Source organism: Watersipora subatra, chromosome 2 (genome assembly GCF_963576615.1).
Source record: "Watersipora subatra chromosome 2, tzWatSuba1.1, whole genome shotgun sequence".
Classification (NCBI taxonomy): domain Eukaryota; kingdom Metazoa; phylum Bryozoa; class Gymnolaemata; order Cheilostomatida; family Watersiporidae; genus Watersipora; species Watersipora subatra.
Window position 1 is genome coordinate 28,539,860 of NC_088709.1, and position 23,531 is coordinate 28,563,390.

The window sequence follows — 23,531 nt, forward strand, 5'->3', positions numbered from 1 at the left end:
CCATGTATTCATTTGATTAAAATTTAGTTTTGACTGTTGTCTATTCGAGTACGTTTGTAAACTATTTAATGGATACTGGAATTATCCCCTCTTGCATAACTCATACATCTAATAAGCTTAAGAATTGAAGCAAAGTTCTGCATTTTTACACCAATTTTCATTCATGAAAGCATCACTGTTGCATGTTTTAAAATGAGACTGACCGTTATTCATAATAAAATGGAATCCCATGATGTGTTGGGACTTTTTCTGATTGATTGTTGTAACGAACTATTCATTAGAAAACCAGTGCGCAAAATCTGAATTTAGACAAATTTTTTTGGCATGCCTCTGATTGACCAAAAATTAAAAACTGCTCCTCATGGTCGGCTGATCCAGTTTTAAGCAAAACCTGTTCGATTATTGGCTAGAGATACGGCTAAAGCGTCCATCTACCGCGCAGATAGCCTGAGAGTTACGCACGGAGTAGCTACTGAAACTATAGAGCTCTTCCGCTCCACCAAAGCTTGAAACTCTCAAATACAACATATTCATTATATAACAGACTTTCACAATTTTTAATTAAGATTTCTATGCGAAGCATTAAAGCTTAAAGGTTGACTAGCAACAAAATTCACATTACAGTTATTAGGTATCAAAAGATTCACCATGTCTTACTCTGCTGTGTTGTAGGTGCAAAATATGTGGAAACTTGATTACAAGCTCTTAAAAACTCAAAAACGAACAGTTAATCAAAGCCATTACATATTTCGATGACGTACTCAACTCGATGTGGTTATTGTTTTGACACGTGATGTTATCACATGAAATTAAAGGCCAACAAAAGGTTCAATATAAAACGTCTCGTAGCCATTAGTTCATGACAAACAATTCGGGTTCTACCGGAAAGCCCGTATCAAATATAGATGCTCGCTATTTTAAAGTTTTGTTTCAGCCTGGTCTAATCATCTAGTCATAATCTGATCATGTGACCCATACTTCTTGCCAAATAGCACGAACAATTTCTGCAGCATTTTTCGACTATCACAGGTGACCAACAGGCTCATCATGCTTATCAGAGGATGATATGCACTCCTTCGAGCTAAAATTAAAAAATAGAACACATTTTTATAGTAGGTTTTGAGATATCACTGCCCAAAGTGACATCATTACAATGATGATAAAATAGACGCGTAAGAGCACTAGACATGGCTTTATTGAATGCGTGAAGTATATTTGTGAAAATATTTCGACGAATGAGGTTGCATGAAAGTGTAAACAGAAGCCATTGTGTTTAATTACGTCCCATTTGAGCCATTTTGGAAAAGGATTCTAATCTACACAACAGCGTTTACGTGATGGCTGCGATTACACGTAACTGTTCGTTTTTGAACTTTTAAGAGCTTGTAATCACATTTCCACATATTTTGCACCTACAACACAGCAGAGTAAGACATGGTGAGCAATTTAATACCAAATAACTGTAATGTGAATTTTGTTGCAAGTCAACCTTTCATAGAGCTTTTAGTTGTATGAGAGCTTATTGGAGTTGTCGCCTCTTAATAAACCATCACAATTATGTATTACAATGAACCCTATTGAGTAACTATGTCCACATGTTTCCAGTAAAACTGTGAGGAAATTATTGTAATGATCTTGAATTGTAGTATATAAAAGATCTTCAGATCAGCTAAAATGAGTTACTATTTAAACATCACCAATGTTTTCTATCCATTATTTACACATGAAACCAGTAGAGCTTTACTTCTGGTGTGAGTCTTTATTAATACTTAATCAAAACAACAGAACCATGCATCTGATTTCAACAGCGCTATCCACCTCCTACCACGTAGTTATATCTAACGGAAACTCAGAGCTATACATTTGCTAGCCTGCATTTAAAGCCAAATAAATCAATAGAATTATTTATTGGTTACTAGTCTAAATTTACAGTTAATATAGCCTCATTATAAACAGAAATCTATAAGTGTGGTTAGACAACTCCTATTCCTCACAGTAGACAGTCCATTATTCATCATTTTCTAGTCTAAATTTACAATTTTAATCCACAAGTGTGGTTAGACAACTCTTATTTATCAAATAACTGTAACTTACATCTTCATTAGCTTGAGCAGTACCCATAGCGAAATGCCCATCCTTCCTTTTACGCAGTGGTATGTGAAATTCGTGCTCGTCATATAAAACGTCAAGTGTGTATGGTTTGCTCGGATCCTTCGCACTCTTCCTTACCAGAAAGGCTCCCCTAACCCCGGCCCGCTTCTTTAACTGAGCCATAGACTGCGTTCTGTCCATGTCTGAGCGATACCACGAGTAGCCGTACAAGCCTCGGTCCTGGGGGTTACAAGGTAGAGCATAGAATACGATGTTATCAAAAGAATACCAGATATGTTCTATTAGTTTCTTGTTTAAATTCCTGTAGAAAGAATGAACATAAACAGTGATACTGAAACCACCACCCTAAAATAATTCGGTCTAATAAAATGGTCAAAAACACGTAATAAAATTGTATAATATACAGTGATGTTAAAACATAATGAACGGCCTGCACTTTCCCGCAAAGTTTGCAGTTTATAACCAACATTTTTTTCACCACAGACTGCCACAAACTATACATCATTGCAAAAGGAGTTTTCTCACCTTTGTTTTGCTATGCAGAAACATGGTTAAATGCTGGTTGGATTGCATTAAGTGATTAAAATGCTCTGCAGACTGCTAGTGCGATTTGATCAGTTTTATACTCTAATAGCCCTTTTCAAGGCCACCATTATTGTTCAAAAGTTGCTCTATTGCTCACGCAGCATTTTTTAATCAATTTCAGTAAGTTGTGGAGTGTTTGTTATAGTATTTGATTATACCGATGTGAAAATGGTCAGCGCTGACCAAACTTGATATCTGTATGTTGTGACATTTCTAGTTGAAGTGTGAGTTGACGTGCATTTAAATAACTTTTAAGAAAATATTTAGATTTTATATATTTTAAGTTTTTTAAAAATATTTAGCTTTGACAGATTTGACTCGGAACTAACTGGTTAAATCTATAAAAACGAAAACAATGGATATCTTGGCGAATTCAAAGTAGTTCGTTATTGTTTAACATCACAGTATATTAGTATTTCCACCCAACAATGGAAAGACTGGTTGGGTAGACAACTCCTAGAGCAGCATAGCTTTGAACAAATGGGGATGAGTACAAAGTGGAATAATAGCAAACAACGAATTAAAAAAATATATGCAAATCAAAGACTCATCTATTTGCAGTCATGTTACAATGGGGCTCCAATGTTACGTATGTTTTGTTCCTGAAGATGGCCTAACAATGCTGCAAGAATGAGTAAAGCAATCTACCATATCGCAACTGCAAACTCTTGGAATAAATCAATGAGCCAAGAAGGCAAGAAGACACAACTACAATGCGTGTAGATTCTAAAAAGCTATTGCCAGAACTATGTGACTTAGAATAGCTGGGTTTGTCCCATGGGAGTAGTAATAGATATTCAACTAATAGAATACTCAGCCAGACATAACCAAAGGAAAGATGAGCTAACTTCCATCAAAAGATGTAATCACTAAACGAAAGGTCCTTATCATATGTACACATATAACTCACTCGATGGAAGAGTCAGTAACCATATTGAATCAAGTTACTAAGCAGGTTAGTAAACTAAACCTTGTTTATGGTTGCCATGCAACAGCAGGTTGGTAAACTAAACTTTGTTTATGGTTGCCATACAATCGCAGGTTAGTAAACTAAACTTTGTTTATGGTTGCCATGCAACCTAAACCTTGTTTATGGTTGCCATGCAACAGCAGGTTAGTGAACTAAACTTTGCTTATGGCTGCCATGCAACCGCAGGTTAGTAAACTAAACATTGTTTATGGTTGCCATGCAACAGCAGGTTGGTAAACTAAACTTTGTTTAATCTTTAACTTAATATTTAACTTTGATTAATCTCTATATGTCTATGGAATCTATTAGGTGATTTACATAAGTCCATGGAACAACTAACAGTAATAATAGTAGTGATGAAGTGGAATAATATTAGCAAGGAATAGAAGAATTAATAATGAAAACTGCACTTACCTCATCATTGCTTAGATTAGAACAGTTAGAACTCACGGAACCTACAAGAAAAACAAGACATCCTCAGATGTAGCGGCGCATCGAGAAGTTATCTGTCCTTGATAACAATTTGATACCCACCCGGCATACAACTCATTTGGGAACTTGTTCATTGAGATGAACAAAGAACAAAGAATCTCTTGTGCAAGAAAGTAGTTGTTAAACCAACTATACTTTTTGAAACGGTAATTAAGTGTCAAAATGGAATAGCTAGCACAAGCCTGTGCACCATAATAAGGGCAAATACTTTCCTGGTAAATAAACAATGAACAAGATTGCCAACTTAAATTAATTAAATGTGAAAACAACTTCTAGTATATCAAGTTACTTTTTCTAATATTTCCTAAATTTTTAAATTTCAAACGATATTTAACTCATGATAATTATTTCCTTGTTGAGCATCTAATTTATTATCTAACGTTGTTGTTGGTAAAGGCAGCAACCAAGTGACTAAAATACAAAATGCAGAGATACAAAAAATATATATGCGTTTTATTTATACATGTACTATATATTACAAAGGCAAATAATAAAGTTCAATGAAGTGAGAAAACAGAACTGTAACAGAGTGTAAAAGCGGTTAAAGTTGGTGCCGGGCATTTCATGATAAAAAATATGACTTTTAGCGATTTTCCACTTTAGAAGAATCAATTTACTTGTTTTATTTGTGTTGTGTTTTCCTTAATATTGAGAAAAATAGTTGCAGCAAAAAAAAGGGTTTTGAATATCATTCATTTAATAATATTCACATTAATAATATTAATATTAACAATATTAATATTATTGATAATATTTATTTACATCTCATTTACTACATCGGGCTAGTGTGCTCAACATGTTTTACCAGCCAAGAAGTCCTACTCTATTATCGACGTTTTCTAGAATCGCCCTGATTATGATATACAGTGAAACTCGGCTAACTCGACCTACACGGGACCGTGAGAAAGTGTTCGAGTTATCAGAACATTCAAGTTATGAGAACACTGTCACAAGTGCATGTATTATTGTATTTATCAGTACATATACAAACTATATATAAATCAAAAGCATTGATTGCTTTTTGCAAGTTAAGGGACCTCTCACGTAATGTTTTAACAATTTTTATCAGAAAGTATAAATATTTTCCTTTTATTACTTGAGATTCGTTTGTTTGTTTTAGGTGATGTGACTGCCAGGACGTTTTCAGATTAAAATAACAAAAACCTGATCGCAGTTGAAACTCTCAGAAAAAAAGACATATTTTTCTTTTGAGCGTTTTAACAAAAACCAGTTTTGCTGAGTTTTCTTAAAGTTTATCCTAGGGTTACCTCGCCTCTCCTTGCTTGCGGAGGGCTATCCCCAAGCGGATGTTTGGTTAAATTTGATTTTTTGCAAACCTTTACAAAAGTCGTTAACGAAAATATTTTGCCGATAGTGGTAATAATGATGCCAAAGAACAACTAAAAGTTGTTGTTTATCTCTATGGCTTGGAATAAAGTGATATTCTAAAGCGATAACAACTGTCTCGGTAGCCGTTGGGCAAAAAACTTCGAGTTAACGAAGTTAAGGTCGAGTAATCTAAAGCAGTTTATCATTGCGTGGGAACGGACCAAACAAATCCGTTCGAGTTAACCATGTGTTTGAGATATCCGAGGGCGAGTTATCCGAGTAACTTATGGCAGATTAATTCACCTTGACATAATCGAATTGCCAAAGGTTTTTTGACTAACGATCGGAGGCTGAACAAGTTTACACCTATACCTGATCACTGTTTTACAAGCTAACCAAAGTAAAAATATATTTTATTTGAAACCGAGCCATCGATTATTCTGATTGATAAAATTTTCATACCTTTGCAGTGTCATTTTACAAACAAATTAAGCGCTTCGGGCATTACATGAAAAGGAAAATTTTTAAAAGCCATTTTAATATTGGGACAAAACATGTTTATCTGATGAATGTTACTGCATCAGCAAAAAACTTAGTAACCACAAAATAGCATTTTTAAAGATAAACATACAAATAATTTTAGTAGATTTTACCAGACAGAAAGTATTGATATTTTTATCATTTGAAATTTCGTTTGATGTTTGAGGTGATCTAAGTGCCAGGAGGTCTCAAGTTTAAAACTTTCAAGTTTAAAAAAAAAAAGTGCCGAAATGATGTCACTCATTGCATGGCTGCCTGTTCCTCTCATTATTGATCTCGACTATTGCATTCATGTTGCAGCGTTACACACCTCTACTTTGTCGGTCTCATTTTAAAAGTGCAACTACAGACGTCGTAATCGCATTTCTGTTTGAATCTGAGCGTTCTAACGGCGATCAAGTTTTACCAATTTCAATCTTGAAACATTCCGGATGTCAGATCACATCAAACATCAAAACTAATGATAGAAAATGCTGATACTTTCTGATAAATTCTACTAAAAATTTGTGTAAGTTTATCTTCAACTTATTATTGATAGTCCTTAAAGGTTGACTTGCAACAAAATTCACATTACAGTTATTTGGTATCAAAAGATTCACCATGTCTTACTCTGTTGTGTTGTAGGTGCAAAATATGTGGAAAGGTGATTACAAGCTCTTAAAAGCTCAAAATGAGGTTGCATGAAAGTGTAAACAGAAGCCATCTCGATTCATCTACTTAGATGCGGTCCTATCTGTAGACTTTGGCTACTAACCTCTCCGAGGCGGCCGACGAGAATCAGGGACTGGCGGATGAAAGCCATTTGAGGCTGGCAGATTCTGTATGCCAGGGTGAGACGAGGTGGGGATTGGTGGCGGCGTATCGACACTATCAGCCACCGTTTGGGGACCTTTAACAAGAAAGCAACCAACTAAATTTCTCTGAGCAGCACATTCAATGAACTATAGAGAGCTATTTGTACTAGTTCTGTACACGGCTAAATATAAAACCATTCCTAAAAAAATTTGGAAGGGTATTTATGACATCCTTATTTGAGAAAAACATTTAGAAGGGTATTTATGACATCCATATTTGAGAGAAACATTTGGAAGGGTATTTATGACATCCATATTTGAAAGAAACATTTGGAAGGGTATTTATGACATCCTTATTTGAGAGAAACAGTTGGAAGGGTATTTATGACATCCTTATTTGAGAGAAACATATGAAACTGAGAAAATGCAGAGTTACTACAAATCAGGCGACTGCTAAACTGTTTACTTTACTGAAAAAGCAACAAGAAGCGGTGAATCATGCTGTGTCAAGGTCAAACAACACTCACTAGTTTAGAGTTTAGCCCAAACCCCTAATGCTATAAATGGTTAATGTGAATGAAATCCATCACTTCATGTGCTGTCAAAAATGCTCGAGTGAACTAGCGTAGCGCAACCTTAAATTATTCGGCCAAAAAGTACAAAAATGGGTCAGCTATTCATTGAGAATATAGTGGATAAAAAGAAGATTTGCCAATGAATCTACATAGAACAGGGTGGCTTTGTAGAAGATGGGGTTGAAACAGTTCTAAATAATTTTTAAAAAGTTACGATTTTTAACCCTCTTTGTTTAGATTTTCTGTAACATGATTTACATTATCATTATTTAATGATAAAAATAATTATGATGCTATGAAATAAAAGACTTTCAAAGGCATAAAAATCATCTATTATGAAGCTTTAACAAGATGGACACACTGATATTAGAAAATACTCCGTAATACTATTAGATTACCAACTTTTAAAACCCTTTTTAATTCACTCAATAATTCCTAATTTCTCTTTTTTCTTTTCTGTTGTTGTTGTTTTTTGTTTTATTTTTTTGGCATGTAATGAAAAACATAATTTTGTTGATGTTTACCAATGCCAATAAAAGGTTATACATACATCCTAAAATGCAAGTCTTTGTATGATTTATATATAATCACGAAGCATATAAATCAGAGAATTCATTCGATTTGTTTTCTCGGCATCATAACATAACTTTTTACAAAATAAAATGAGATTGACCAACAGAACATAAATCACCTGGTGACGGTGGAAGCTTAGAAGGAGGCAGAGGTTTGGTAGATGGCACATGGTGAGGCGGAGGTTTGGTAGATGGCACATGGTGAGAAAAAGGTTCGCTCGAGGTTGTATGCTTGCCAGTGAAATGGTTGCCACCTTTGGTGTTATTCAACAACAACGGATTCTTCCTTTCATTTTGTTTTGCCATCATTTCAGCCATCATATTCCCGTGTTTCTTGCCAAACTCTGGCCCTTGAGTCAGTGCTGAGCTGCCCTTAGCTTGCAGCAATTTCGTTCTTTCTTTTATTGACATTCCGGATACGTCAGGTGTGGGCGACGGGGTTGAGCTTGATGACGGTGAACTAGAAAAGGTGTTGTGAGAGGAGGGGCGATTAGGAGGAGTGGGGGCAGCAAGGCTTGAATTCTTCTGTACAGTTGGGGGTTTAGCGACTGGGATGGTTGGTGCAGGACTACTTGGGTAATCGCTGCTGCTATTTGGTGGTGACTGTAGCTGATGGTCAGTATAACTCGGTATAACCTTTTTCTTTGTAACTGGCAAAACAACCAGAGGGTACTGATTTCTCCCTGCACCGGCTCGTTTCGTCTCCGCTTCATGTGCGATAAAACAAAGCAACCATAACAAAAAATAGAAAATAATTGTTACTTTTCGTTCTGATACGTAAAGTGAACATATTGCATTTATACAGTGAAGACCTTTTTTTTAACACTGAAAGATGAACTTGTAAGAAATTTTAGTAAATTTTATCAGAAAGTAACAGTATTTTTCTATCATTTGCGATTGTTTCTATGTTTGAAGTGATCTGACCGCCAGAATGTTTCACAAAAGTTACAAGCAATAAAACCTAATCATAGTCAGAACAAAGGCTCAGAAAAAAATATGTGCGAAATGACGTCATTACTTGTTATTGTTGCGATAGTTGGTATCTATTCTGTTAGTCTCGGTGTAACTACAGTATAGACGTCATAATTACACTTTAACTTAATATGAACATTTTAACTACGATCAAGTTTTATTGATTTTATTCTTGAAACATGCTGGCCATCAGATCACCTCAAACATAAAAAACAATCGTAAATGATAAAATAATAAAAATACGTTCTCATAAAATCTACTAAATCTTTGTGTAAGTTTCTTTTTAACAGATGGACTGATAATATAGCCTTATGTATGACTGATAATATAGCCTTATGTATGACTGATAATATAGCCTTATGTATGACTGATAATATAGCCTTATGTATGACTGATAATATAGCCTTATGTGTGACTGATAATATAGCCTTATGTATGACTGATAATATAGCCTTATGTATGACTGATAATATAGCCTTATGTGTGACTGATAATATAGCCTTATGTATGACTGATAATATAGCCTTATGTATGACTGATAATATAGCCTTATGTATGACTGATAATATAGTCTTATGTATGACTGATAATATAGCCTTATGTATGACTGATAATATAGCCTTATGTATGACTGATAATATAGCCTTATGTATGACTGATAATATAGCCTTATGTATGACTGATAATATAGCCTTATGTATGACTGATAATATAGCCTTATGTATGACTGATAATATAGCCTTATGTATGACTGATAATATAGCCTTATGTATGACTGATAATATAGCCTTATGTATGACTGATAATATAGCCTTATGTATGACTGATAATATAGCCTTATGTATGACTGATAATATAGCCTTATGTATGACTGATAATATAGCCTTATGTATGACTGATAATATAGCCTTATGTATGACTGATAATATAGCCTTATGTATGACTGATAATATAACCTTATGTATGACTGATAATATAGCCTTATGTATGACTGATAATATAGTCTTATGTATGACTGATAATATAGCCTTATGTATGACTGATAATATAGCCTTATGTATGACTGATAATATAGCCTTATGTATGACTGATAATATAGTCTTATGTATGACTGATAATATAGCCTTATGTATGACTGATAATATAGCCTTATGTATGACTGATAATATAGCCTTATGTATGAACAAAATGGACTGATAATATAGCCTTATGTATGACTGATAATATAGCCTTATGTATGACTGATATTATAGCCTTATGTATGACTGATAATATAGCCTTATGTATGACTGATAATATAGTCTTATGTATGACTGATAATATAGCCTTATGTATGACTGATAATATAGCCTTATGTATGACTGATAATATAGCCTTATGTATGAACAAAATGGACTGATAATATAGCCTTATGTATGAACAAAATGGACTGATAATATAGCCTTATGTATGAACAAAATGGACTGATAATATAGCCTTATGTATGAACAAAATGATAAAATACATTTATCCATCACTTCACGTATTTATTATGTTTCCACGACACGGTTCACCACAATCTTGTGTCACTTGCAAGAGGGAAATGGCAACAACCCAGAAGTCAAACGAGTTTTGTTATTCACAAACTTCTATCAAATGTTTCATACTAGATAGAAACAAAGATAAAAACGGCACTTACGAATGATGCGTTAGAAAATGCCAAACAAGCTAATCCATTTGAACCATTTGTTACACTTCAGTCATTCTTATTTCGATTTGAGATTATTTTATATTTAACGATTCAATCTCTGGTACAGAATTTCTTATCTTAAGGCACTCGTGTTAACCCTAAACATGTGAATGGCCATTGAAACAGTTATCGTGAGGTAACAAAACGTGCGCACAACTCCAAATTCCCATAATCCGCGCAATGGAAACAGTGAGTATCAGAGCATTCTTTTATAGCTACTTTTTTGTTAAACTATGACATAACAAGTTGATCTGTGCCAATATTTGCTTTATGTTATGAATGAAATATATTAAATCTATTTAATAGATTTAATATATATATATTAAATCTATTAAAATATATTATATATGTATATATATATAAATTATTTTAACGGCGACCAATTATTGCGCTACTTAAATGGTTCACAATGATTGGTCGATTATTGCGCTACTTTATTGCTTTACATTAATTGGTTGATTATTGCGCTACTTAAATGTTCCACAATATATATATATGCATATATATATATATAAATCTCAAAGTTTGTCTGTTGTTGGCCTTTTGTTTTCTGTTGTTGCTGTGACCAGCTATAGCAAATAAAATCTTGCAATAAAAACCTCCACTGTACTGGAATTGAACCCGCGACAATTGCAATTGCAAGTATGCAAACCGCGCACCTAACCACAAGGCTAAGCCATTCTTACCTTAATTACCTCATCTACAGTATTCTTATTGCGAATAAAGCTAAATGTGTAAGTTTAGTTATGAATTAATATTACCTTTTGCATTTGTTCTTCTTTTAAATCTTTTTAAAAACCATTTCAAAATCCATTATTGATTTTTCTTTGTTTGTAATTTTTAGTTGTACCGTTTTCATTTCAAATATTCTGTTACAGGGCAGTCGTAACGGCACAATTTTAATCTTCAATTTTTAGTTATTGCAAAGGGCAGTTGCGAGAAACTGTAAAATTAAAAATGCTCACAAGGACGTTGTTGTATTGTAGTTGTTGTATTGTATTATCACGATAAGTCTTGTATCAGAAAACACAGCTAACAGGTAAGAAGCACATAAAGGAACTGACTTACTTAGCAAGCCCATAGCTATGGGTTATTAGACAATTATGCGATTATAGCACAGCTAAAAGAAAGCTGACTGCACAGCTAATATGTAACACATCTCCCTCACTATTCTGAGTTTATGGTTAGTCATGACCTTGTTAGAACTTAGAACTGTCATAGTAATCAGGTCGTCTTCTATTACGAGTAGGATATCTGGGACTTTGTACTGGCCTCTCATCAGGTACAGATTGGGCAGGTTGGATGTTAAGATCATTTGAAGCTGTGATGATATTGTCATTGGTCGATGTATCATTAACTTGAAGTCTAGCTTGTAGCTGATTGGCATGTCGTCTCCATACACCACGGTCTGTTCGCACAGCATACAGTATGTTACCCAGCTTGTTAATTATCGTTCCAGGTATCCACTTAGGTCCAGAGCTATAGTTCCTTGCATAAACCAAAGAGTCTACTTCATACCGTGATGATGTAGAAGATGCTTGACCTGGTGAAAGAGTTTTCTTGTTCTGAATTGGTTTCAGCAAGGTCAGAGTATTTCTCGGCTGTCGTCCATGTAGAACTTCAGCAGGTGATTTCCAGTTCAAAGAGGGATGAGGCAAACATCTGTAAGTGGTTAAAAACAGTTGTAGGGCAGTCTTGATTTTCTCCCCTCCTGCACAATTTTTCTCTACAGACTGCTTAAGAGTCTGGACAAATCTCTCCGCTTCTCCATTCGATGCAGGATGGAATGCGGGAGATGTTATATGTTTAATGCCATGCATGGTGCAGAACTGGTCAAATTCATTTGACACGAATTGTGGGCCGTTATCCGTAACAATAGTCCGAGGAAGACCTTCATGTACAAAGATCTGTCGTAGCACGCCAATTGTGTCCTTAGAAGTAGTTTTTCCTACATCTAGCATAGCAACGTACGGATATCGGGAATGTGCATCTACACAAACCAACCACATCTGACCTTTAAAAGGTCCTGCATAATCCAAATGAATTCGTTCCCATGGTAGTTGGGTGGACGGCCAACTTTGGTAAGTCTTGGCTGGGTCATTAGCACAGATTCGGCAAGGTTCACAAGCTTTGATTAGCTGTTCTATGTCTGCATTGATGCTAGGCCACCATGCGTATCGACGAGCAAGCTGTTTTACTCTTTCTACACCCCAGTGTGATGTATGCAGCAAGTCTAACACTTTACTCTTCAGAGCCTTTGGAATGACAACTCTAGTAGTGCCATCACGTTGCAAAAGCACAGCCTCCCCATGAACAAAAAGAGACTCCCTCATATTCCAATATGGCCGCAAATGTTCATAGCTAGCTGTAAGCTTACTGGGCCAAAGGCCATTCAGTATCCACTCTTTCACTATCTGTAGTGATGTGTCTTTCATGGTTTCTTGTTTAACAGTCTCATCGTCAAGGGGGCCATGATCGAGCTCCTCTTGTATAGTTTGTGAGACCTCAATGCTCTCCTTCTCTTCATCATGGTCAAACCTCGGGTCTGCCCCTATAGGTAACCTGGACAAGCCATCTGCATTGCCATGCTGTGCTGTAGGTTTGTACCTGATGTCATACTGATAAGCCATCAGTGTGAGGGCCCATCTCTGCAGTCGCTGAGCTGTTAAAACGGGGATATTTTTTTCTGGTGAAAACATGGCAACCAGGGGTTTATGATCAGTAATGAGCGTGAAACGTCTCCCATATAGATACTGTCTAAACTTAGTCACTCCATAGATGATAGAAAGCGCTTCTTTCTCTATCTGTGAGTAATTCTTTTGGTGCACGCTCAATGTCTTTGATGCATGTGCTAGTGGTCTTTCAGCTCCATTTTCCTCTTGTAGGAGTACTGCCCCAATTCCATAGTTAGATGCGTCTGTTGCTAGAACCAGCGGTTTACTCTGGTCAAAATGGGTAAGTTTGGTAGCCTTGATGACACTTTCTTTAAGAACATGGAAGGCCTTGTCACACTCGTCAGTCCAGTCAAACTCGACATTTTCACGAAGAAACTTGTAGAGGGGGGCTGCTTTGCTAGACAGGTCAGCAATGTATGAGCCATAATAGTTGATCTTGCCCAAAAACGCCTGTAGCTGTTGTAAGTTCTGTGGTCATGGAAGCTGTTCAATAGCCTCTATTGCAGAATTCGAGGGAGTCTTGCCATTCTTGTCTATTATGTGACCTAGGTATTCAACAGCATTCTTAAAGAACTCGCATTTCTCTCTTTGTATGCGGAGCCCATACTCCTGTAGTCTAGCTAAGAGTTTGTCGAGGTTAGACCAGTGTTCACTCTCACTGCTACCAGTGACAATCAGATCATCCAAGTATGCTGCAACTCCAGGTAAGTCAGCAATCATTGAGTCCATGCATCGCTGAAACTGTGCAGGGCTTGATGCCAATCCAAAACACATCCTGTTGTAGCGAAACAAACCACATTGAGTGTTGTTGACACACAACTTCTTTGCATCATCATCTAACTCTAGTTGCAAGTAGGCATCTGCCAGGTCTATCTTGGAAAAGTGTACCCCGCCTTTCAACTTCTCTAGCAACTCTTCAAGGCTTGGTAATGGGTGTTGATCAATTGATATTTGTTGGTTCAACATCTTGAAATCACCACATATACGCACTCTTCCATTTGGTTTGGAAACTGCTACTATTGGAGCAGCATAATCACTAAAGTCCACATGTTCCAAAACACCAGCTTTAACTAATCGATCTAGCTCTTCTTTTACAGCTTGGCGTCTAGAGAATGGCACTACACGAGGTTTAGAAAAGCTTGGTGTGCTTCCTGGTTTCAAGCGTACTGGTACTTTTACCTTTTTACATCGGCCAAGACCTGTCTTGAAGACATCAGAGTACTTAGAGGAGAGTGCAGCGATTTTGTCCCTAAATCCAATAGGGTTACTTCCTGTGACAGTACAGGTAACATCACAACTACCCTGTGTCAATATAGCTAGCCCCTGCTGAGAGAGACCGAATTTGTCACTCCAATCTAGACCAAAAAGGTTTGAGCCTTGTGTTGTGTTTACAACAAGAAGTTTGAGATTTTGTTTTTCCACATCTCCTACCTTCACACTAACTGAACATTGTCCTTTAATCTGTAACTCACTCTGCCCATATGCTTTAAGATGGGTACTGACAGGTAAGAGGGGGGGTGATCCAAGACTTTGGTAGCCTTGCAAATCAACTATAGAGCAAGTAGCCCCTGTGTCCCATTGAAACATTGCATCATGACCATTGACAACAGTTTTGATCCAAACCTTTCTATTGACTCGTTGGAAAAGATTATCTGAAACTGCATGTACTGAATGATAAGGTTCACTTGCATCAGTGAGCACACTTAACACAGAGTTTTCAACTGTCCTAGCAGACTGTTCTGTCTGACTTTGTGCTGCTGTCTTAGCCATACAGACAGCCTCAATGTGACCTTTGACCTCACATTTCCTGCAGACAAATGCTCTGCAGGGACAATTTTTTCTGTCATGTTTAATGTAACAGCTAGGGCAAGACTTCAACATACCTGTGTTCTGTGCATTAGCTTGTTGCTTTCCAATGGTTTGTTGACCTCGGCGTGATCTTTGCTTGTACTGACCTGACATTTTGTTTACTGTGTCTTCAATAGCTGGAGAAGTTGTCTCCCCCTTGAGAATTTTATCGGTCTCCGTTGTCTTGATGAATGCTGTAGCCTTCTTAAGAACATCATTAAGAGAGGGATCAGCATCAAGTAGACACTGGCGACGTACATCAGCATGTGGCGTCTCTTTAATGATTATGTCACGAATTTGCTCATCAACATAACTAGTGCCACAGCCTGTGCTTTTGCACGTGAAAGCACAGTGCCGTGCGAGTCCACGAAGTTCTGCAGCCCAATCAACATAGGACTGACCAGTCTTCATCTTACATTGAGAAAATTCAAATCTTGCTGCCTGAACATGTATGGTATCTGCAAAGTGTTCATTAAGTTTCTCCGACAACTCAGTAAATGACTTGCTTGTAATATCCTCTGCGCCAAATAAGTTCCCACTTCTGACACCAGTTGTTGTATTGTAGTTGTTGTATTGTATTATCACGATAAGTCTTGTATCAGAAAACACAGCTAACAGGTAAGAAGCACATAAAGGAACTGACTTACTTAGCAAGCCCATAGCTATGGGTTATTAGACAATTATGCGATTATAGCACAGCTAAAAGAAAGCTGACTGCACAGCTAATATGTAACAGACGTTCTTGAGTAGGAATTGGCTCTACATTCTCTCTCGGTTCGGTCAGATAAAGTACCCTCATGCGCTTTACTGATTTACTTAATCTCATTGTACCGTTTGTGCCAGTATTGACTATCTGAAGGTACTAGTACTATCATATTCAAAATTTTGGTGGATAGCTGCAGCAACTGTAACCTTTCTTATACACACTTCTATGTACTCTTTGTTATTATTAATTCAACATATTTGTGATTTTTATTTTGTTTTATCAGTTCGTTTTAATTGTATCAGTATCAGTTCACTTTTCATTGTAACCATTGTAACAAATCATACTTTATCTAGCCGATACTTGATAATTATTTCCCATTTAATCACCTTCACAGTTGTTATAGTTCTTTTCTTAATTTATTTTAACGACTCAAAACACTTTTCTCAAGATATGAAGTTTATAAGTTAATGATGTTAACGAGTTATACGTTAAATGAAAATAAATTTTATCTGCAAAGATTTTCTTGTTACCCAGGCAATGCCAGGCATTTATCTAGCATTCTAATAAAAATAAACTATATTTTGTTTAATAGATTCTAGAGCGCAAAATAATTAATAAGTACTTCCAGTAATTACGTATAGCATTAAAGCAGATAAATTATGTCAGTTTTATAATATAAATAAAACATAGTTTTATAAATATAAAACTATGTCTAAAACTAACTCATATGTAAAATCTTAAATACTGAAATAGTAACCAGTCAAATATGGTTCCAATGTTACTCTGCTTTAGAAATACGTGAAAATACGTGTAGGTTTGGCAATGTGTAAGTTCAGCGGTATTGCACATTGATTGGTAAGATACTAACTTTTAAGAAAAAACAGATGTTGTATTGCTGATCCATGCACTACGTCACAGGAAATAGAACTGACACCGAAAAGAAAAGAATTGTCGCATGATATATAATGAGCGGGAAAGCATCATGCACCAAGTGGTTAGCTTCCTGCAGCCCTTAAGCTTTCTGCATCACAAAGCGGAAAGCTTTCAACAGCCATGAAATATTTCAGCAATGGAAAATAATAGTACAAGCGTTGAAGCGAGAGATAGATATATATAAATATATATATACTTATAGTAATTTAATCTAACATATACTAAATAAAGTTTAAAATATTTCAAGTACTTTTTATTATTTTGTATTCTAATTTTATTTCTACTGAGCTTTTTATATTTACTTATGGACTGTGAGACTTAAAATCACTTTGGACATGTTACAAACTATTTTGCATATGACGACAAAGATTTGCTCAAAACTTACAAATTGTGAAAATTGAACTGAAGTTGTTAGCTTCTCAAGAGATGCACACAGAAAAGCACGTAGTATAGACTGCGTTTTCATGCTTGGGGTGAGTTCGGATTTACTTCCACTACAAATCTTAGAAACGGCAAAATCTGAATACATTCGAATCCATTTCGCTTTGCTAAACTTGTGTGAAGGCATTCACTGTGAGAGTACTATTTGACAGCCCAGAAAGGCTGCCGATGAATATGAATCAATAATACTCGACTACGCTCTACCCAGTAATGGGAACAATTTTTCAACATTGCTATTAATTGACTAAGCATATATTAAAAAGTGCCGCGAACCTAAAGCGTATCTACCTTAAAAGGTTTTGTTCACAGGATACATTGCGAATCTTGGAAAGATCTAAACGGTGTAACTCCGAATCATTGAAACTCTGAACACCTTCGAAGCATAGAAACGCAGTGATCATAAAACGCACTCACAAACCGGAGTTCTAAACAAATCTACCAGTCACATAATATAGCAAAAAATTAACAGAATTATGAAATGAATAATTCGTGGAGAAAATAAAAAGTAGTTCGTTCTGAAAAAAAAACAAAGCAGGACGGAGCCATAGTTGGAGAAAATTTTCGCAGTTAATCATCATTCTGAAGGGTGTTTATTTAGCTTAAAGTACCTTGCGATCCACGTCATTTAAAGTATGGATTTATCAACATTGAAATACTGTCTAATAACTCATCAGTGTTATATGAGAAAGCCGACCAATTAATCTTGAGCTACTTTTAATAGGATTACCGAAAGTCTATTCTTTAGTACAATTATTACTAACCATTTTCAGAAGAGTACTAGCGAGTAGTAGAAGCAGCAAATAGTCCAAGGAGATAGCAACAGAAGAAGGTAGTAGTAGTCCTACTAACCAGTCAAAGTAGTACCAATGCATAGTATTTGCAACCAGCATAAGTAGATACTTGAATTTGATTCTGATTGGTCCAACTTCAAAAAGGTTCTGACTAGGTGAATGCCTGACGTTGCACAGATAAAAAAAGTTTTTGCACAGAACATTTATTTTGATTCCACATATATAAGATTAATCATTCTAACTTTTAAATGAAGGTGTTTTGGTTATTTCTGTGTAATTCATACTGTACCAGCTGCATTGCCTACTACAGATCTATATTGATTGCAATCGTCTTATTGGCCATGGAGCAGAATTCTCTTCGCGGAGTGTATTGCATGAACGCCTGTTTGCTGAACTAAAAGTTGGGAATTTAAATTCAGTGCACAGCAGGTTTTTTATTCCTAAAACTTTATAGCTATAAATGGACAGACGGAAGGACAAACAGAAGAACAAACAGGACAGACGGAAGGACAGACGGAAGGACAGACGGAAGGACAGACGGAAGGACAGACGGAAGGACAGACGGAAGGACAGACGGAAAGACAGACGGAAGGACAGACAAACATTCAGATATATATAAATTGGTCAAAGCTAAAATTGGTTCTGATTGGTCTAAATAACTTGAAATTGGTTCTAATTGGTTTAATTAACTAGAAATTGGTTTTGATTAGTTTAACAGTTTGGAACTGTTTAAGCTGCTCTAACTATAGGACTGATAAAAATTATGCTATCACCACAATATATTTTCTTTTGTAGTTTCCTTTTTTATCGACTAAATAAAAAGCAAGAGTGTACGGAAGCAAACACACCATGCATATGGCATTATCTTTACTGGCATAGTTGAACACTATTAGCAGAAGCCAACTATAAACCCTGGCAATTATTGTATGCATCTGTCATTTCAGACATTCAGTGTTCGGAAGCGTGCCTCAAAATTTGACCACTGCAACACACGCATCTTGAAGTGACATTCATTCTACTTACGTGTAAATCTGTTGACAGGAGGATTGGCTGAGCCTGCGCTTTCCTTCTCATCATCGCTAGGGGTCTTTGGCAGCGCTCCCAGGTGAGCTATGGGTGATAAAAAACACATGAATGACATATATTTATATGTGCAGTCAATCAGTAAAATAACTTGCTCAGGCTTAAATTAAAAAAGAAAATATGTGGGCCTTCATGGCTCAAGCTATTCTATAATCTTATACAATTTTTTTTGCTTTAAATCTACATCAATGGCTAGTGTTGAAACAATGATTGGTCGATTATTGTGTGACTTAAACGCTTCACAATTATTGGTCGATTATTGCACCCCTTAAATCCTTTACAACGATTGGTCAATTAGTGCGCTACTTGAATGTTTCACAATGATTGGTCGATTATTGCGCTACTTTATTGTTCCACAATGATTGGTCGATTATTGCGCTACTTGAATGCTTAACAATGATTGGTCGATTATTGCGCTACTTGAATGCTTCACAATGATTGGTCAATTATTCTGCTACTTGAATGCTTGAAAGCGAAGAGAGCCTAACTAGCTGTAAAGTTATTGGCAAAGTGTTATTGGAAGTAGCAACATCATCATATATTGAAAGCAAAAAATTAACCCCAGAAAGATTTCTTGTTCTGTTGTCACGCAGTTCGGTTTGTTACAGCCTGAACTCCAACCGATGAATATTACATTTCTTTATAGGAATTGTCTGCACAAGCTTGAGGTTCAGTCCAGCTTCAAACCAAAGTAAAAAACTACATTTCAGCTGCTGTGTGGCTACCAATTAAACATGTAATAGAAATATCAGCACTAGGAATGACAAGGAATTTTTATTATTAAAGACAAACTTGCAAAAATTTTTTAGTAGATTTTATAAGAAAGTATCAGTATTTTCTATCATTTGCAATTGTTTTTAGTATTTTATTATCATTTGCAATTGTTTTTAATGTGTTAGCTGATCTGAGTGCCAAGACTTTTCAAGATTACAATGTACTAAACTTGACCGCCTTTAAAATGCTAAGAAGAAAAATATCTGCGACATGCTGTCACTAGTGAATATCGTTGCTATAGTTGATGTCGGTTGTGTTCAAGTTGTAGCGTTACGCGTCTCTATTCTGTCAGCGTCTTTACAACTTTAGACTTTATAATTGCCCTTTCACTTGATGTGACCTTTTTAACCGCAATCAAGTTTTGTCGATTTTAATCCTGCAACATCCTGGCTGTCAGATCACCTCAAACATGAAAAACAAGTGCAAATGATAGAAAAATAAAGATACTTTCTCATAAACTCTACTAAACATTTGTGTAGATTCATTTTTAACTGCGGTAAGCGCATAATATCCTTTACACACTGTACACCTGTCTTTTGTGAACACTTCTAGATAATATGCAAACTGAGATTATAAAGGTAACAGGAGCGTTGCAAGTGCATGTGGTGTTGAAAAATAATGGACTGCTTTGAATTTGCCGAGATATCCATTGTTTTTTTGTAGATATAATCGCTTAGTTTAGAGCCAAACCTATCAAAGGTAAATATAACCAGTTAGTTTAGAGCCAAACCTATCAAAGGTAAATATAACCAGTTGGTTTTGAGCCAAACCTATCAAAGGTAAATATAACCAGTTAGTTTAAAGCCAAACCTATCAAAGGTAAATATAACCAGTTGGTTTTGAGTCAAACCTATCAAAGGTAAATATAACCAGTTAGTTTTGAGCCAAACCTATTAAAGGTAAATATAACCAGTTAGTTTTGAGTCAAACCTATCAAAGGTAAATATAACCAGTTGGTTTTGAGTCAAACCTATCAAAGGTAAATATAACCAGTTAGTTTAGAGCCAAACCTAAATAAATCTAAAAATCCTAACCTAAATATTTTATTAAAAATTATTTAAATGCAGGCCAACTACCACTAAGGCAAATATCAAACAAAAAACAAACTGCAGAAATTCAATCAGCATTTAACCATGTTTCTGCATTGCACAACAAAGGTGAGAAAACTCCTGTTGCAATGATATATAGTATGCTATAATTTGTGGCAGACAACAGAAACAAATATTGGTAATCAATTGCAAACTTTGCATGAAAGTGCAGGCGATCCACTATTTTTCAGCATTATTTTATTATCTCACTGAACAGGGCGCAATAAACTTTTAATGCTCATGAAACTACCTGGTCGACGACCCAATGATCCACAGTTGCTTCCCAAAGTGCTTGATTTGCTACTAGGTTCCGGAGTGTCCTCTACTATCTCATCTACAAAAATATTGTACAATAAATTTCTCATCATGTTTATTTTATGCTAAATAGTAGCTCAAGCTATGACAACAAACAACAGGTGCCCTGTCAAAATTCTTTGACTCACAGGTTTGCTGCTCAGCACATGGGTCCATTTCTTCATAATCGGTTTCTACAAAATATTTAAAGAGAGTTGATGGTATTACTGAGGCATAATCATTTTTTTATTATTTTTATATAGATGATGACTATTATCATTAATAGGTATTGATGATGATTACCGCCATTTATTAACTTTTGTTTTTTCTAAATTTCAATGATATTGTTATAAATTGTAATCAGCTATTATAATCATTGTTAGTAGTTTTTTAAAGGTTGACTTGCAACAAAATTCACATTACAGTTATTTGGTATCAAAAGATTCACCATGTTTTACTCTGTTGTGTTGTAAGTGCCAAATATGTAGAAATGTGATTACAAGCTCTTAAAAGCTCAAAAACGAAAAGCCGCCGTAGATTGCAATATCTTTATTTCGATGATGTAGACACGAAATTTGGTTATCGTCTTGTCACGTATGTTCTCACGTGAATTGAAAGGCCAGTACAAAGCTCAATATAAAACTTATCGTAGTACTAGTTTATGACAAACACTTCGGGTTTTACCGAAGACCCCGTATCAAATGTAGATGCTCGCTACATTACAGTTTTGTTTCGGCCTGGTCTAATCGGCAAGTCGTAACCTGATCATGTGACCCAATACTTCGAAAATAATTTTTGCAGCACTTTTCGATTATCACAAGTGACCAACAGGCTCGTCATGATTATCAGACAATGATATGTACTCCTTTGAGGTAAGGTTAAAAAGTTAAATTAATTTTTTACGGTAAGTTATAAGATATCATTGCTAAAAGTGACAGCATTACAATGAAAATAAAACAGACGCGTAAGAACAATAGACATGGTTTTATTGAATACGTTAAGTATATTTGTGAAAATATTTCGATGAATAAGGTTGCATGAAAGTGTAAACAGAAACCATCTCTCACAAATGCGTCACATTTGAGCCGTTTTGGAAAGAGAATCCAAACTACGGCGGTTTCGTGTGGCTGCGATTAACTGTTTGTTTTTGAGCTTTTAAAAGCTTGTAATCACATTTCCACATATTTGGCACCTACAACACAACAGAGTAAGACATGGTGAATTTTTTGATACCAAATAACTGTAATGTGAATTTTGTTGCAAGTCTCAACCTTTAATATCCGTCACTGCAGTTGCATCTATAAATTCCATTATTGTTTATTATTCCATGGTTATAATATGCATTATAATAAGTATTGATCATTAGATTTACTATTATTATCATTACTATAACTATCATTTATTAGCATTATAAACAAATTACACGTTTTATACCTAGAACATCTTTATACCATAAAAAATCTTTTTAAATATTATTAAATTCTATTTTAATATTTTAGTTATTTGCCATTTTAATTTATTTGTTCATGTGGCCTGATTGGTCAATGAAATAAAGTTGATACAAATCAAATTAACCTGTATTATTAGTGATATTGAAGTTGCTTCTCATGCCGATACCAATTCGATTGACCGGTTAAATAATTTTGGGAATATTACCTGCTACACAAATGCCGAAATATGACAAAACCGAAATATTTTTTGAGTTATTGTATGACAGTGATAGTGCAGATGACTCCCCATGTAACTAGTTAGACATGTCCGAGGACTGTGCACCTAACATTGTATGACAGTTACAAAGCACTGAAAGGGTCTATGAAACTGGCGGTTGCGTTAGTTACCAGCGTTCAATCATACTGGCAGCTGACAATTTTTTCAGATTTTTGCATGTGTTTTAATTTTCACCAGACTTTTCACTTTCACTCATAAAACTGCAACCTTTTAAAAAATCCTATATGTCAAATTTTGACATTACATCGTTTAACAAAACAGAGGTTTGCCCAAACTTTATGTCATATGTTGAAAAATTTCATAATGAGAGGTTTGACTATATTTGATAATGTTTGAGAAATTGTTAACCACGACTCTAGTCAGAAGCTGCCCGCTAAGAGCTGTCGAGGTGTGATACTCGAGTAGCCAGGAACACACTAAGGAAAGATAACTCTTAATCTTAACCACTACTGTACATCACCTATAGAACAACAAGATCTAGCCAATTAGGTCTGACGAAT

The 23,531-nt window shown here is 35.5% G+C and overlaps 1 protein-coding gene across 1 annotated transcript in view; it reads right to left on the reverse strand.

The window, feature by feature from the left end:
- The window catches only part of LOC137388702 (lymphocyte cytosolic protein 2-like), a 120,672-nt gene that overhangs the window by 1,901 nt on the left and 95,240 nt on the right, over nt 1-23,531 (reverse strand). The window contains exons 9-15 of the mRNA XM_068075159.1: nt 21,453-21,497; nt 21,260-21,343; nt 19,088-19,174; nt 8,089-8,676; nt 6,783-6,917; nt 4,082-4,122; nt 2,095-2,331 (exon numbers count right to left, since the gene is read on the reverse strand). Of these exons, the coding sequence (XP_067931260.1) occupies nt 2,095-2,331; nt 4,082-4,122; nt 6,783-6,917; nt 8,089-8,676; nt 19,088-19,174; nt 21,260-21,343; nt 21,453-21,497 (1,217 nt within the window). The remainder of the gene's footprint in view (nt 1-2,094; nt 2,332-4,081; nt 4,123-6,782; nt 6,918-8,088; nt 8,677-19,087; nt 19,175-21,259; nt 21,344-21,452; nt 21,498-23,531) is intronic.